The 17,424-nt window shown below is 36.8% G+C and overlaps 1 protein-coding gene across 1 annotated transcript in view; it reads left to right on the forward strand.

Annotated features, from left to right (window-relative positions):
* Positions 1-17,424, forward strand: part of tmtopsb (teleost multiple tissue opsin b) — a 46,894-nt gene that overhangs the window by 1,362 nt on the left and 28,108 nt on the right. Inside the window, exon 2 of the mRNA XM_059327289.1 lies at positions 14,624-14,952. Coding sequence (XP_059183272.1) covers positions 14,624-14,952 — 329 coding nt within the window. The remainder of the gene's footprint in view (positions 1-14,623; positions 14,953-17,424) is intronic.

The raw sequence follows: 17,424 nt of genomic DNA on the forward strand, positions 1-17,424 counted from the left end.
CTACTACTTTCCAGTCACAGTGTTTGTGTGTAATTTTGGACATTGCCTTCTTTTCTCAAAACATTTACTCTAAATGTTGCAGAATGTATGAAAATCTGGTCTCCAAAAACTCCTTTTTTCATTTTAACCACTTTGCACACCATGCACTTTCATCCAAAACAATTTCCAAGCACCAAAAGTAACATCATTTAATCAGTTCATCATCTTTAAACAAGAATTTATACATGTAAATGAACAGAATTCAGAGTTTTCAGCTTAAGCAGCAGCACGCCTCCCTTATAATATGTGAGATTTACTGTTCTATAACGTATTCTTCCTGTTCCAGCTTGCAGGAGCATGACGATATAATTTGATCGCTTTCACCAAGGGGCAGCATAAAACTCAATCAAAGCGTTAACATGATTAATACTCTGTTAACTAATTTTTATTCTGCAGTTAATTCCAATCAAAATCCCATTAAGTTGTGAAGTTAATGTGCTGTTCACAGCTCTCCAATTTCCTTCAGCAACGTGAATAATATGATAGGGTAATGTGTCATAATTCCTATTTAGTCCCCGGGGGTAACTTTACATTTTTGAACACTGTAAAAAAAAAAAAAATAATAAATAAAAGGACATGGAAAATGCATTTCTGACTGTATTACACAATACAGGGTTCATACGGATGCTTGAAATCCTTGAAAATGCTTAAACATTTTTTAATGTTGTATTTTGTTTGAAAAGTGCATGGATTTTGGATAAAGTGCTTGAAAATGCTTGAAATTCTTACTGTATTTCTCTTCTATGGTTGAGTGAAATTACCCCTTTTAGCATGTAAGCACTGATCTAAAACATGCAACTTCCAACCATTGTAAGGTCCTGGAAAAGCTTGAAAACGGACCTTGAAAGTCCTTGAAAAGTGCTTGAATCTGACCACTGAAAAAGTGTACGAACCTTGATAATAACTCTGCTTTTGTTTCGGCTTTTATCTTGATCCTTAGAGGAGTTGTTTCCTGGTGTTTAAATGTGTGCACACAGCTCTGTTGACAGAGCTCTTCTCCAGTTGCTGGGATCAAACCTGTGACCTCTGAGTTCCAGGACAATCACTCTAATGACTGCCGGGGCTTGATTAATGTCACCTCTGTGCCCGGGAACTAGGATCCTTGTTTTCCAGCCACTGGAGCAGAGATAACTAGAGAACAGAGACGATGATTGGGGGGTGTGCCTGCTGAGCCCGTCAGCTCATGACAGCTTCACTAAATGTAGATTTTTATCTTTTTGTACTGAAAGGACAAATGTGAATGGGTGCAAATTAAAATGAATAATCAATTTGTACAGACATCTCTCCTTCGATGCTCTCCTCCTCCTCCTCCTCCTCCTCATCTATCTCTGTAACTTTTACTGCTCTCAGGAGTGTTGTTGTTGCTCTTAAATCTCTTGTTTTCTCTTTGGGGTCTGGAATTGATCACTTAACAGTGCGGTAAAGTATTGTTGATGTTAAAATCAGTTGTTTCCTCTATGGAGTCTGGACTTGCGGTAAGTTGTTGTTGTTGCTCTTAAGTCAGGTGTTTTTTCTATGTATTCTGGTCATGCAGAAAGGTGTTGCTTTTAAAATCTGTTGTTTTCTCTGTGGAATCTGGACTTGCAGGAAGGTGTTGCTTATAAAATCTGTTATTTCCCTGTGGGGTTTGAACTTGCAGTAAAGTGTTCCTCCTCTTAAATAACTACTTTTCTCTGAAGTCAGGTTATTCACTAAGGTGATGCTGTTAAAAATCCTATTTCTCTGTGGAGTCCGGACTTGTAGTTAGGTCTCACTGCTTTTAAATCAGGTGTTTTTTCTATGAATTTTGGTCATGCAGAAAGGTGTTGTTTTTAAAATTGGTTGTTTTCTCTGTGGAGCCTTGTCATGCAGTAAGGTGTTGCTAATAAAATCTGTTCTCTCCCTGTGGGGTTTGAACTTGCGGTAAAGTGTTCTTGCTCTTAAATAACTACATTTCTCTGCAGTCAGGATATATACTAAGGTGATGCTGTTAGAAAACTCTTTTCCTTGTGGAGTCTGGACTTGCAGTTGGGTCTCACTGCTCTTAAATCAGGTGTTTTTTCTATGGAGTCTGGTCATGCAGTAAGATGTTACTAGAATCTGTTGTTTCCCTGTTGAGTTTGAACTTGCAGTGTTGCAAGTGTTGCTCTTAAATAAGTTGTCTTTTCTGCAGACTGGATATTTACATAAGTGTTGCTGTTAAATCTGTTTTCTCTGTGTAGTTTGTACTTGCAGTAAAGTGTTGTTGCTCTTAAATCAGGTGTTTTTTCTATGGAGTCTGGTCCTGCAGTAAGGTGTTACTAGAATCTGTTGGTTATTTGTGGAGTTTGAACCTGCAGAAATTTTTTCTTGCTCTTAAATATGTTGTTTTCTCTGCAGACTGGATATTTACATAAGTGTTGCTGTTATAAATCTGTTTTCCCTGTGTAGTCTGGACTTGCAGTAAGGTGTTGTTGCTCTTAAATCAGGTGTTTTTTCTATGGAGTCTGGTAAGATGTTGCTTTTAAAATCTGTTGCTTCTCTGTTGAGTCATGCTTGTTGCAGTGCGGTGCAGCACAGTGCTTTAAATATGTTGTTTTCTCTGCAGAGGTAAGGTGTTGCTCTTAAATCTGCCGTTTCCTCGGTGCAGTCTCGGACATGCAGGGAAATGCAGTGAAGAGTTATCGATGCTTTTAAATCAGTTGTTTTCTCTGCAGACTCTGGACGTGCACAAAGGTGTTGTTGCTCTTAAAATCTTATGTTTCTCTCCGGAGTCTGGTCATGCAGTTTCTGTTGTTTCTCTGTGGATTTTGAACTTGCAGTGAGGTGTTGTTTCACTTAAATAAGTTGATTTCTCTTTGGTATTTGGACTTGTACTAAGCTGCCACTGATATGAAATAAGTTTTCTTTGCAGCAGGGACTCTAGAGTCTGGTGTTTTTGCTCCTAAATCAGTTGTCTCCTCTCTGGAGTCTGGACTTTAATAGCAAGCTGTTGCTGTTGTTTCTCTGTGGAGTCTGATCTTAAATCAGTCGTCTTCTAAATTGAGTCTCATCCCACAGTAAGATACAGTAATGTTTAGTTTCTTTAAAATGAGTGGCTGGACTTGCAGTAAAGTGGTGTTTGCTCTTAAATCTGTTGTTGCCTGGCTGCAGTCTCCAGGACTTCCAGTAAAATGCAATGAAGAGTTATCGATGCTTTTAAATCAGTTGCTTTCTCTGGAGACTCTGGATGTGCAGGAAGGTGTTGTTGCTCTAAAAATGTTCTTAGTCGGTTCTTAAATCAGGTGTCTCCTAAATTAAGTCTCATCTCATAGTAAGATACAGTAATCTTTAGAGTTGCTTGACTTGCAGTAAAGTTGTGTTTCCTCTTAAATCTGTTGTTTTATCTTCAGAGTCTGGACGTGATGTAAGTCACACTAAGGTGATGCTCTTGCTCTTAAATTGCTTGATTTCTCTTGGGAGTCTGGACTGACAGTAGGCTACCTGCTCTCCTCAGACCTCCGCTGACTTGGACTCTTTCCTCAAAAACTCCTGGATCCATAACCCAACATGCACAGTTGATCTAATTTGCAGTTTATCCGTGACTTTAGAACTTTCATGATACATTTTGCACAAGGTTTCTCAGTGACTCAGCAGGTGATTGTTAAAAAAACAATAACCAATACCATTAAAACTGTATGTGTTAGGATCATCAGCTTGCTTCTGAAAAACATTCTTTAGAAATGTATTTCTGGACTTGCATCAAAGATTTATATGTGTGGTTTGGTCAGAATTGATCAGATTGAGGAAAAAAACAACAAAATGAAGGCCAAGTTGAACCAAGTTTTTCACTTTGAACCAGCGCTGATAAAAAAAAGAAGAAGAAGCTTGTAAGCGATAGTAAAGACAGAGTTCAGGTGTAACTGTGTAACTCTAGAAATAGTAATAGTAATTATTACCTGACACTATCAGGCGATTAACTGAGGCCGATCAACAAATCCTATGTAATCAATTATTCACATTTATTTGCTGCTTTCAGTGTCTTGTTGATTAAATCTCATTTGGTTTGTCTGGCAATAGAGAATGTAATCAATAATCAATAATAAGGATAACTGATCTGTGAAAGCACTTAAGTGAAAGGAAAAGCTATGACCTTTAGTGTAATTGAATTACTCTTATGAACTGAGTTAAATTTGATCTTTTCACATTCAGCAGGAGGTTTGAACTCTGCAGAGTTCAGACTAAATTGTATTTTAAGTGGGAAAAAACTGCAGCCTGAGGAGAAATCTTAGCATGAATTGCATTGCCTCTTTAAAGTGCACATTTAGCTGCCTTTTCTCTTGTGAAGTGCATTAAATGTGTGCAATAGCCGAGCAATTTTTCTCTGCATTCAAGAGGCTTTCCAGTGTACCTTTTTAGTCAGTGAACTGGTTAAAGTTTACATGCAAACTCCTGTTCAGTGGCTGGCCATTTGAGAACAAATTTTTATGCGCAAAGTGATTTCAACTGTGCGAGGTGCATCACAGTAAAGACCTATGTATCAACTAAAATGACCCACTCGGGGTTCATGCAGGGTTCACCAAGTTTAATGTAAGACTTTCAAAGGCATTTTTGACCTTGTCAGCCGACTTCCCAGCCTTCAGAGGCTGCAGCAGGCTCATGTTTAATGCTGCAGGGGAGATATTGACATCGTATGAGACCAGACCTCTGGAATCCATTGGTACTAACCACGTCTTGTCTAGCTTGTCAGTGTTTGATGTTGGATTCCCCAAAGTCACACAATAACGCAAATAAACTAACTGATGGAGGCAGCTGGAGACCAATTCACGTCCTCTTCTGTCTGGTAAAATTACTGTTTTAGTCATTGGAGTCTTTGAAGAGAGCATAGATAAAGGCTTCAATTACCCTCGTGTAAAGTTAAACAGGGCTGTTTAATGGCAAGGTAAAAAAAAAAAAAAAGATACATATATATACACTCATTTAAAGTACACACCTATATAAAATGTTAAAAAAAAAACCCTAATAATGAATAAAATATATTAAAAAACAACTTAATACATTTGAGACCTTTTTAGTCAGCTAAATTAAAAATTTTTTAAAACTTTTCAATACCTAGAAAGTCTGCTATTTAACCCTCCTTGTTTTTTCAGGAACAGCAATAACCTGGGGCATGTTTAATTATCCAAAAATGTCAGAAACATACCAATAGACATTGTTTATATTTCATTAATAACTCCATTGCTAATCATTTCAATCAATACTTAGTACAATGGTGTTCTGTACCTCTCACAGATCATGGTTCAATGACGATAATTCACTCGTTTCGTTTTTTTTATTTATTAAAAAAAATGCATGTTAAACCTTTTTTCATGTACATTAGAAAGACAAAATACAATGGTTTTACATGACATTGGTTTAAAAAAAATGTATCTTACACTTTTATTTTTTTTAATTTTTATGAAAAAATACTTTTATCTACTTTTTTTAAATTATTATTTTAGATTTTTAAACTTTGACCCACAACATAACAGGAGGGTTAACCAAAATCCCCCCCCCAAAATAAAAATGTACAAAAAAACCTGGGTGTTCTTGTTTCACCTTTTCGGAGCTCCTCTATTCAGAAGGAAGCTGCTAATCAAATAGGAAGCTGGTAATCAAGCCTCATCAGGTCAGTCCTGCTGGAGAAAAAAACCTTCATGAGCTCACACTGATGTGTCTGTCTTGTCTACTCTTATTCTATTTTTAGCATCTTTCTTTTCATCTGTATCTGTCTGCAATCGTCCTGCAGCAGTCCATAAATGCTGTATGGAGCAACAGGTGCAGGGGAAAAGTAAAGCTGGGTAATATCTGAAAGATATCCAGCATTATTAGTTGTAAATCTTGTGGGCATTTGTGCATTTTTTAAACTGCGATACAGAGAAATCTGACTCATAGTAACCTGCTTGTGAAACCTGCTTCCATCCAGGTAGCAGGTCAGCTCTAAGATCTCCCTCACACATAGTTTATTTTGACAATAAAGCTTTACTACTCTGTACGAGTGAGACAAGATGCACTTGTGGCTGGTTTTTACAGGCAGTCAGCTGCTCGGCTGTGAGCTGTTCAGACTTCCAGGAATTCCCAGCGTCATGGTTTCAGTCACACTTTGAATTAAATTATTTTGAATACAAGAAGATATTTCTCCATGCACAGCTTGGACCATTAATTGATTAATACACTGACAGCAAAATTATCAGCAGCTGTTTTGATCGTTGCCTAAAGGTTTAAAGACATCTCTCATGATCCATGAGAAGTGTGTGGCAGTATCTGTATCTGCAGAGACTCTTCACTCTGCCTGTATGTCTCTTTTCCTTTAAGATATTCCTGGAAGTGCCCCTGCTCTAAATATATATTTGCAGAATGCTAAAAAGCAGGCCACCTGTCACATTAGAAAGGTGGAGGGAAAAACATAAAATCTAAGTTCCCACGACTCTGATGGGACTTCAAATGCTTTTCAGTTGGTGTCCATAATAAAAGAGTAATAATCTTTTGGTTTAAACTGACAGGATAATCAATCTCAAGATGTCTCATGAGGCTTTATCGACTGAACAACTGATATATAATTCAAGAAAAATCTTTATTTGCAGCCCTCTGTACTCAAAATGTTTCCTTTCATCCCATCACATTGGTTTAAAAGCGATTTTTGTCATGCACACGTGCAAAAAGTGAATTAGAAGCATGAAAGATCATGTTTCTCTAACAAATGTAACTCTTGTTTCACTAATCAACAAACACATCAGATTATATGCATGATGTTTAAATGCACAATATGTCATTTTCTATAAAATGCATAGGCAGGAAGTTTTTAGAAGCAAATTGGTGCTGGGTGATATGTTTCATATTTTAGTAATGATATATGTGTTATGATAAAGCATGATTTCTGGTAATTCAATCTTTCTATGTGGTATAACCACATGGTAAAGCATTTTTCTATACTCTATAATCCATGTTACCAAAACCACGCCTCAGCTTTACTTCAACATGCACAGATCAGAATACAGACACTTAATGTAATTTGGCTGCTGGTTTATGATAGAAACAATGTGGGGAAAAATATATACGCTAGGCATTTTTATATTGTTTTGATGCTAGATTAGTCGTATTGCCCAGCCATACGCTGATTTATCTGCAGAGGTCTCATCCTCTGCTGTGGTTAAAATAAGCTCTTATTTAAGACCCAGACGTTCAGGAGGTTATACCAGGAGCTGAATTATCCACTAAGGTCTCCACCTTTGTTTTAAACCAAATGGACAAATCGATTAAAACTGTTTTAAAAAAAACCACACACACACACTGAATAAAGCAGTTTCACATTATAAATCAAGTGTTTCTCAGACATTTGCTCAGCTTGTTTCTCCTGTAACTTAAGATGTTAATCTTAAATAAATCCTAATAAAATCTGTAATCCTATTAAAGTATATAGTTAAAAATGATCACAATCTAAACTGGATAGAAAGTCAGTTTATATCAGCTTCAAACGCTCATTGTAACTACACCGGTCCAGTGAAATAATGGCCACGATTCATACAGATGTCCTTGAAGGTTTATTTGTTCTCTCTCTCTCTGTGACACACAAAACTCCCACTCACATAAACATAAAACATACAAAGGAAAAACACTAGAGGTGTGAATCAGCAGAGGCCCCACGATACGATTTTATCCCGATACTTGAGTCACGATACGATATTATTGCGATTTTAAGCATTTGCGATATGGTATTGCGATACAATATATTGAGATTTAACTGTTTAACTGCATTTTGTGTCCACAAAATTAAATTGAATCAATTGTTTTGTCAAATAAGAGAAAATTGTTTTGTCAAATAAGAGAAAATTCTCAGTCTATTAATCTTACTTCAGTCTTTTGATTTCTCCACAATGAGAGTCAAACCCACAGACTGACCAACAAAGTATTCAGTCAAACTGAACTGAACTGATATCAAACATGTATGGACGACAACAACTGCAGCATTTTATCAAACTTTCAAAAACTTTAAGCTTCACTGCTCTGAATTTTTTTTAATGAAACATTAAAAAAAGCCTAACTTTGCAGATGATACCAGTATTTCCAGTATAAAATACTGACTGCCCGCCAGCAGATTGATATAATATTGCCATGCAAAATATCCTGATACTATGCTGTATTGATTTCCCCCACCTCTACTCTAAAAACTACCGTGTGCACCACCTGCACCACCACATGCGGAATTGCCACTCTGAGTCGCACGTACATCTGCAATTATGTTGTTTTGACCCACAATGCACTCAACCAGACTGTGACCCTATTTTAAGTACCCTTTCGACACACCGCCCATCAACCTCTTTAAAATCGTATTTATTGCATTTCAAACCACCTTCCAATTACTTAAATGACCATGAACACTCATGCATAAAGGAGATTTTTACACCATTTAAAGGCAACCAAATTAACAGGAAAAGACTGTTGTGTAGATTAAAATTCTCAACAAAATATGTAACATTCTTTTTTTGGGGACATTTTAATGCAGGAAAGACATTATATTACTGCAAAAAGACTTGAGATCAACTCCGTCTCAGTGTGCTGAATCTAGCAAGTAACACCCAGATGTTGCACACTCAGCAAAGTGCTTTTGCTTTGCCATCATTTGGATCTGAAACAAGAGAGAAGAAGAGAGCGAGACAGAGGTGAGGTAGAAACTAACAGAGGGAGAGAAAGGAATAGGGTCATATAAATTGCGAGACACAGAAAGAGAAAAAGAGGGAGACAATGAAAGATGATTAGTTCCTGTGCTGACTCAGGCTTAGGACACCGGGTCATTCATTTCACCATAAATCTATTCCGCACCACTCCGGAGCTGTGTGAAGAAGAGTCAGGCCTCAGGTGAAAAAGCCATTAAAATGCATGGAGGAGAATCAAAGTGGGCCATGTTTGAATCAAAGCCAACGTTAGGGACCGATACGTCCCCCAGCAGGCTCAGAGGAGAGAGGCCGTGCAATCATTACGGGAAATAAATGGAAAAATGTTCACTGTTAAGAGAAGTTTCCCTGTTGCTGAGGTAGCAGACATTTCATAATAAATCAATCCATAAGAGTAGGCTGGAGACGGCGTTCAGTATTTATTTCTCCATGTTTTGTTTTCTTGACCTTTATGACATACTGCTTACATAATGACCCTGCAGGTGATCGATAGTGTGCCTGTGGCTATTAGCACAAAGGAGATATTGGATAATCTGTCAGCTGATTACGTCCAACTACATCATTATGTAAAGGTCACAAGACTTTAACGATCAAAAGAGAGACATAGCTAGTTAGGTGCCAAAAATATATGATTCCATGGTCATGGGAAAAACATTAAAGCTGCACTAATTGATGTTTCTTTATGTCACAAATAGATCAAGTGAAAATAAATGAGAGTTTCTCTGCCCCTCTTGAGGACTTCTGTTCTGGATACTGCTCAGAAATCGAATTATTGTCAATAGGAAAGCTATTCATACCCTTGACTTACATCATCACAAATTAATTTATATTTGTGCTCATTGAATCAATCAGAGTCTCAGTTTTCCATTTATACCCAATTTATGCCACTCCTAGACCGTTTTGGGAAACCAGTATACAACAATATATATAAAATCAGGGAAAATAAAACATTAGCTCTGCAGGTAAAACTGCATGATTTTGTTCCCAAACTGTGTGAAATTAGCAGAAAGTAAAGAGAGTCCCAAGGGTACCCATAGAATCAATTTTACAATTTTTTAAATAAACGTAGGCTACTTTTTGAATATTTTACATTTGAAGCACAGACTTAAAGTTTTCACATGGTTTTCTTGATAATGATTTTGGTAATTATCATGAAAACTATGAAAAATGGCTATTATATTTCCTCAATTTTTAAGCCTGAACAGAAACAATGCACACACAAACCCAGAAGAAAACTTTTGGATAGTTAAGTCAACAAAGACTGAAAGTATGGACACAGAAATGGAGGTTCTTTCCAAGCTGGTGCGGTAAACACTGTATAACAGTCACGTATGATTATTCAAAGCTGCAGGAAAGACGAGTATAATGTTCACTATAGCCGATGCATTCACTTAATTGATTAATTGATCATTTTCTTGATAATAACCAAAATCATTATCAAGAAAACAATGGAAAATGGCTAGATATCCGCTCTTAAATTAAACTCTTATGAGCTATTTTATTGTTATCATTATATTTGTCCAAACAAATGTACCTTTAGTTGTACCAGGCATTAAAATGAACAAGAAGTTTAAGAAAACAATGGTCTAATAATTTTTTCCATGATTGTATAATTGTCACCCTGCAGGGGTCCTGAACCCTCGGCTGGTAACCGCTTATAAAGCTGAAACTATCTCTCTTGATTTATGTTGTAAATGCTGCAGAACATACTTTTATGATTAACCATGGATGTGTAGATTTGCCACTTTTGTTCCTCTGTAATTTAGTTGTAGCTTTATTTCTTAAAACTCTTGATTAGTAGGATTTGAAAGTAATTTGATTTTGGCGACTTCTAGTGGTGGTAACAAAAATTGCAGGTCATTCAAAAGCCGATCGATCTAACAAGCTACAACTTATTCAACCAGAGTAGATTGATATTAATTAAGGACATCAATGGCATTATTTTGTCCTTTATACTTCTTCATAAATCAGTTTACTAATTTATCACAGAAAGAAACATCTTTTATTATATGATCATGGTATGTTGATGTTAAATAAGCATCTGTTTGACCCAAAAGGGCAGACCAGTTGAGTTCACATGTGTTATCTAACTGCCAGAAATGAAGACGATTCATCTCAATTATTCTCAAGATTCTCATTTATTGTTGCTGCAGACCTGTCTGCACTAAATATGCCACGGTGTCGGCCAATCAGAATCCTTCATCATGCACAGAGGTGCTGTGATTGTCTGTAATCAACGTCTCTGTCCCTTATGGAGCTAAAGTGCTCTTCAGCCTGCATGTGCTGATGAGCTCTGATTTAAGACTTCAGCAACAATTCACTTCAACACAACTCATTAATCGATTAGTAATTAACATGTAGAGAAAGACTTCACAGGGCTGTCCAGCTGTCTGCCCCCGCTCACAGGGAAATTAGTGTTTCTGTGCATGTTTCCTCTAGTGTGAACAACTGAGGATGTAAAGAGCCAATTAGCTCCCAACTTGTGTAGTCACGATTCACGACACAGCTAAAAGTCTACTTGCAACACTTTGACAGTGTTTAACTGAAAATGTAATAATGTATGATGGAAAATTTGTTTGTTTTATACAATATTCATTAGATTCAAAACAAAATGAATCAGTATCATTGCCAACAAATAAAAATGTCATAAATCATTCATCTCAGATTTTTCTTTTCTTACGTTACAGTAAATTGACTCGCTTTGGATTTCAGATTGTTGTACTTAATTTCTTTCTCTTATACTGTGTTACCTCACTTCTTCCTTAATTTCCATCAAAATTATGACCACTAGAGGTCACTGTCTACACTAAACGTAACAAAAGCTGTTTGTACAAATGACTCATGGGGTCGTTTTTGGAGAGGACAGTCTCTACTAGTTTTTATATGATACTTGTAATTTTAACTTCTTAAATACTTATCATCCTGTCAGAATTATTGCCGTTTTTTTTCTTTTCTGGAGGCCATAGCGGGCTCATTTTTAGGAATATACTGGAGATACTGGTATCATATGGAACTAGAAGATCTAATGAATCCATAGGTATATATGTGTGGGAAGTTTTCGAAATAACGCTGGAAAGTTATGTTATTTTTTTATGTTTCATGGTGATTTTCAAAGTGGTCATGTGACCTCTGATGTTATGCTATCTCAATGGAAATGGGCTCTCTGGTTTCCAGCAAGTCTCCTCTTTACATACATGGTTACTTCTATGTGGCATTTATTATTGACCTGCTATCTCCCCCTAAACATCCACATCCCACAACCACCAATTCTCAAAAAAAGTACATGGAATCGCACACTATCTATGTTAACAAAGTAAAGTAATGGAAAGAAACATAAACAAAACGATTCAGGAGATTCAATCATGAGAGACGAGCAAAGGGAGTAAACAAAATTGTTTATTATAACAGATGATATGAAGATTATTATAGCAGAGAATATGTGATGATTATCATAGCAGATGGTTAGGGGATTGGCAGAGTCTCTCGTGCTGAGACTCAACAGGGAGATTTGTTATAATCGTGACTGGAGGGACTGCACTGAGCAGCAGCAAGAGAAGAGCCCCCTGTGGAGGCTGGATGCTGGTGGGATGATGGAGCTGAGAGTCTGGGAACACTGGGCGGTGGAGAGGAGGTGGATGCTCGTATCTGTAGCATGAACTAGGGCTAGGCGATATGACCTTAACTCAAAATCATGATAAATTGAGTATTAACCTTGATTACGATTAATGAATGATTATTTCGTTTTTTGCCCTCATAGTTCACTGGCCTGACTCGACTGTAACTGTTAAAGCTGGGAAATGTTTTCTAGTGTAAGAGTGCATCTCTTTGTGATTTTAAATAAACGAAGGAAACACACAGATTAAGTATTTTGTGGTTATTTATTGAATATTTTCAACTGAGATCAAAGCATCGCTTGTAATGAAAACATCATATTTTATTTTTCAAGTAGAAATGAACTTCTCTAAAACAGTAGAAAATTAATAACTTGCATTTCTTGTAAACATTTGTTCTGCAGTTTTTACATTTGACTTTTTTGTTCTTTTTTCAAATCAATCAAATCAAAATTACTTTATTGATTCCCGAGGGGAAATTCAGTTAGTCTGGTAACTCTGTTAGAATGAGACAGCCTGATGGCTGTAGGAGCGAAGGATCTTTTGTATCTCTCCGTCCTGCAACGGAGAGAGAGAGGAGCCGTCCACTGCTGTTTTTTTGGTCCATAACGGTTTTGTGTAGCGGATGATCTGGGTATTTCAAGATAGCCTTGAACATCTTGACAGGTCATCTCTCCACCACCTCCTCCAGTGTGTCCAACCTGGCTCCAACCACAGAACCAGCTCTTTAGACCAGTCTGTCCAACCGCCTTGCATCTCTGTGTCTGATGCTGCCTCCCCAGCAGACTGCAGCATAAAACAACACACTACCACCACAGACTGATAAAACATCTGCACCATCTTACTACAGATGTCCAGAGATCTGAGCTTCCTTAAGAAAAAGAGGCAGCTCTGCCCCTTTTTGTAGAGAGCGTCTGTGTTTAGGGACCAGTCCAACTTATTATCCAGGTAAACACCTAGTAATCTGTGATCCAGGAGATGAAGGAAAGAACCACTCCCATCTCTGTGAGCTTGTTTTTGAGTTTGTTGGGTTGGATGGTGTTGAATGCGCTTGAAAACAAAATGTGTCCAAACGACAGACACAGCATTTTTCTCTCTGCCCTGAAAATAATCCAAATAATGCAATGGGCGAGATTACGTCGGTTAGAGAATCTGAATGTCGGTTTTGATTAATATTCCATTTATTGCCCAGCCCTAGCATGAACTAAGGGAGAGATCCTTGTTTCTGACTTCGGCTTAGGCTGCACTTGTGAATCCTCGCTTATTGCTCTTCTGTAAGTGCACGAAGCAATTAAGACATCCTTCAAGGTGGTTGGTCTTGACCGATTTACGGGTCAAGTGATGGAGGAGAGAGGAGGGATATTAAGATGAAGCCAGTGACTTGTTTAAAAGAGACAGCGGCGAGATGATAGGCTGACCACAAAAGTGTATGTGTGTGTGTGTGTGTGTGTGTGTGTGTGTGTGTGTGTGTGTGTGTGTGTGTCAGAGTGCTGTTGCATTGATATGATCAGCTGATGAGAATGCTGATAACACAACCCTTTGACAATGGAGGAAATGATGAATGAGCATGCCTGAGAAAGTTGGATGTAGGATAAATTAGAAATAAACTGGTCTATGCATGCAAATTACAGTCCTCACTAACTGAAATAAAGCTCTCTCAAAGGTTCAGTCAGAAGAGACAAGCGAGTGTTAATCATCACTTATCTGTTATAGTTAAGACTGAAAAGGACGATGAATGAGAAATATATTGCATGCAAATATATTGTCTTCCTGACTGAACTTTTAGGGTTTTATCTCTTTATCGTGCTGCAAATTAGGGCTGGGCGATATATCAATATAGTTCTTTTTCCCCCCTGTCTTTATATTATATTACTAGAGTTTGCCATATTAAGTTATTTTGTAATGTTTGTTATTCTTTTTTATTATAAATATATTTATTTCAGAAAAAGATTGGCCTATTTATTTTCATAGGCTATTTTTTTATTCAAATGTGCACTTTATGGAGCTTTGATTTTAAATACTCCTGATGTTCACTTAAATAAAAAGTTTCAATGAAACTACTTGCGGCATGACATATTTGGCTTTGACTTTGACTGAATCACTTTGCGATTAAAACATCAGGATATATATCATATATGGATACTCAGCCTAAATATATCGGGATATGACTTTTGGTCCATATCGCCCAGCCCTACTGCAAATTGAGACAAAACCTGCATATGCATGAGTTTTATGACTTCAATGACAAAAGCAGAAATATTTACTTGATATTGTGCTCCTTTTTTCACCCTTTTGTCACACACTTTCTCTCCTCCCCTTCCTCAGGCATCGTCTCCCTGATCTCGCTGGCCGTCCTGTCCTACGAGCGTTACTGCACCATGATAAGGCCCACCATAGCCGACGGCAGGGACTTCCGCCCAGCGATGGGGGGGATCTGCTTCTCCTGGCTCTACTCTATAGTCTGGACTGTACCGCCGCTGCTGGGTTGGAGCAGCTACGGGCCCGAGGGTCCCGGCACCACCTGCTCGGTGGACTGGAGGACCCAGACGACAAACAATGTCTCCTACATCCTCTGCCTGTTCTTTTTCTGCCTGGTCCTGCCGTTCAGCGTCATCCTCTACTCCTACGGCAAGCTGCTGTACGCCATCAGACAGGTGAGATCATTTGGGATCTTTTAGTAAAACATAATGCATACTGAGGTGGAGTCTGGGAGCAAAGAAAAACACTTCAAGGATGCATTTTTTCAGTATTTTTGTTTCTTTCTGGGGGTTTTTTGGGGGGTTTTCTGCTGTTTTTACATTTTACTCATTGTGGCCTTGTATTCCACTACAATCTATAAATCCTGCACCTCTATGGAATCAACATAATTATTGCTAGATGTGGGAATAACTCAAAAATGCATTTTGGGCAGAATAACACAGTTATAATGACATAATTCATAAAAAAAAAGAAAATGCAAGCTGAATTTTCTTTTTTTTCTTTTTTAAATTGGAATAAAATTTAATTTTTATACAAAATACTTTTCCAAGAACCTGCAAGTGTCATGAATATTGGAAAAAAATATATTTTTTTAAATTGTGTCTCCATATGCTATCCATATTGCGCTATTTGCATTTTTACAACCTCTACTTGCAACCTCTCCTGTCCTCTCCTCTCTGCTCTGTGTAAACAGATTTTCAGTGATTATTTGCCATTTGACCGTTTGCCTCAGCAAAATAAATCAGTTTCTTAGTTGCGCTGTGTAGTGCAGAATTTGATGTTTTTAACAGCATCTAGTTATTCCAAACAGTTTATTTCTGGTGACGTTTTCAATGAGACTTGTAGAATAAAGTGATTTGGACACAAATATCATAATTTTAAGCTTTGTTTTGGTTAGTTTTTATAACAGAACCTTTCTATGATACGTTCAAAGTCTGTTGGAAAGTTAAAATTCCAACAATGCCTGTTTTTCACAGTTTCTTTCTACAATAAAGGTTTAAATGTACACCAGCAGTGCAATCCCTTATCAGTGACCTCAGCTGTATCAAAATAAATTGAATGCTCAATCTGGAGCTGTGAAGTTGACAAGAAAAATAAAGGCATGCATAAGCTGAATTTAACAATCTCCAATCAGGTTTGACATCTCAACAAAGTTGTCTATTAAAGCTGCCAACACCAATTTATTCTGCTGTCGTCTGTCTCGCTCTGCCGGAGATGCCACTGTGAGATTTCTCAAACCTTTCTGCTGAATGTAATTTAGAGCTCGACGTAAGAGCAGTGGGGGACAGGGAGAGGTTAAGACATGATCCAATTCTCTGGATGACAGCCATAATTTATATGTCTGCTCCTGTCATGTATTCCTAAAAGTGCATTCTCTGCTCTAAAAGCTTCACTTTTAAAATTTTCATGGTGCATCATGCAAACAGCAAAGATGGAGGGTGAAAGTTTGGCCAATACTTTAAGTAATCAGTGATGGAAAAGTACCTTTACTGTACTGTTTTTTAACTTTATGCTTCTTTCTACTATTACCACATTTCAGAGGGAAATATTGTATTGTTCACTACACTGAATTAATCTGTTGACTTTAGTTACTTGCAGATAAAAATGTTAAAAACCTTTTTATAAGTATATAACAAATAATGCATTGTTATACAGTAGATTAAACCACACAACAGTATAAAAAATGAATAAAATGATCCCTATTGCACACATTAAAATGTTAATAATAATTAAAATAAAATAAATATATAATAAGAATATTATTATATAATATATAATAAGAATAGTTATAATAATCTAATGTTATAATAATGTTCCTTGGGCACAGATCCTGGGGGGACATGTCCCCTAAATATTCAGGACATGTGTCCCTCCTGAATAAAAACAATATTCCATAAAATGAAAGAATTGTAAATAAATGAGTTCAATTGGTCTACAGGAGAATACTTATTTAAAAGCAATACAGAATATATGAGTGCCTTAATAATAATAATTATAATAATAATAATAATAATAAATAACACATAATAATTGAACAATTTAGTAAACTGAATGAGGATGTAATAATAATAATAATAATAATAATAAATAACAAATAATAATTGAACAATTTAGTAAACAGAATGGGGATGTTATATGAAATGTTTAGGTACAGTATGCCAGTTTAAACATTTATTGCATTTTATTGCATTTATTTTATTTCTTCTTATAATTAGAATTTTGCCTAAATTTTGCTGGGTTTTTTTACGTGAATAATGGCATTCCATCTAGTGCATAAAGTAATATGCAAAATGTAATATCCATTAGATTTGTGTATTACTTTGAGGAAGGATACATTCTTCTCATTGCTCCACATAGATTTGATGTTTTTGTCTGCTGCTTTTTTCTCTTTAGTGTTGAATGACAAACATGCTTCATGCATGTCAGGATTTTGTGAATATAATTATACAGCAGCAATTCTCCACAGCCGAATAGAAAATATTCAATTTTGCAATATTTTACTTTTAAAAATCCACTCAGGGTTGTTTTCATGCACATAAAGGTGGATGGAGACACACTTACTGACAGGAACTAATAAATAAACGAATCCTGATAGATTGGGTGCTTTGAGCTCTCCTTGTTCTGTACGTGCTGGACTTTCACTGTGA

Source organism: Centropristis striata, chromosome 23 (assembly GCF_030273125.1).
Source record: "Centropristis striata isolate RG_2023a ecotype Rhode Island chromosome 23, C.striata_1.0, whole genome shotgun sequence".
NCBI lineage: Eukaryota > Metazoa > Chordata > Actinopteri > Perciformes > Serranidae > Centropristis > Centropristis striata.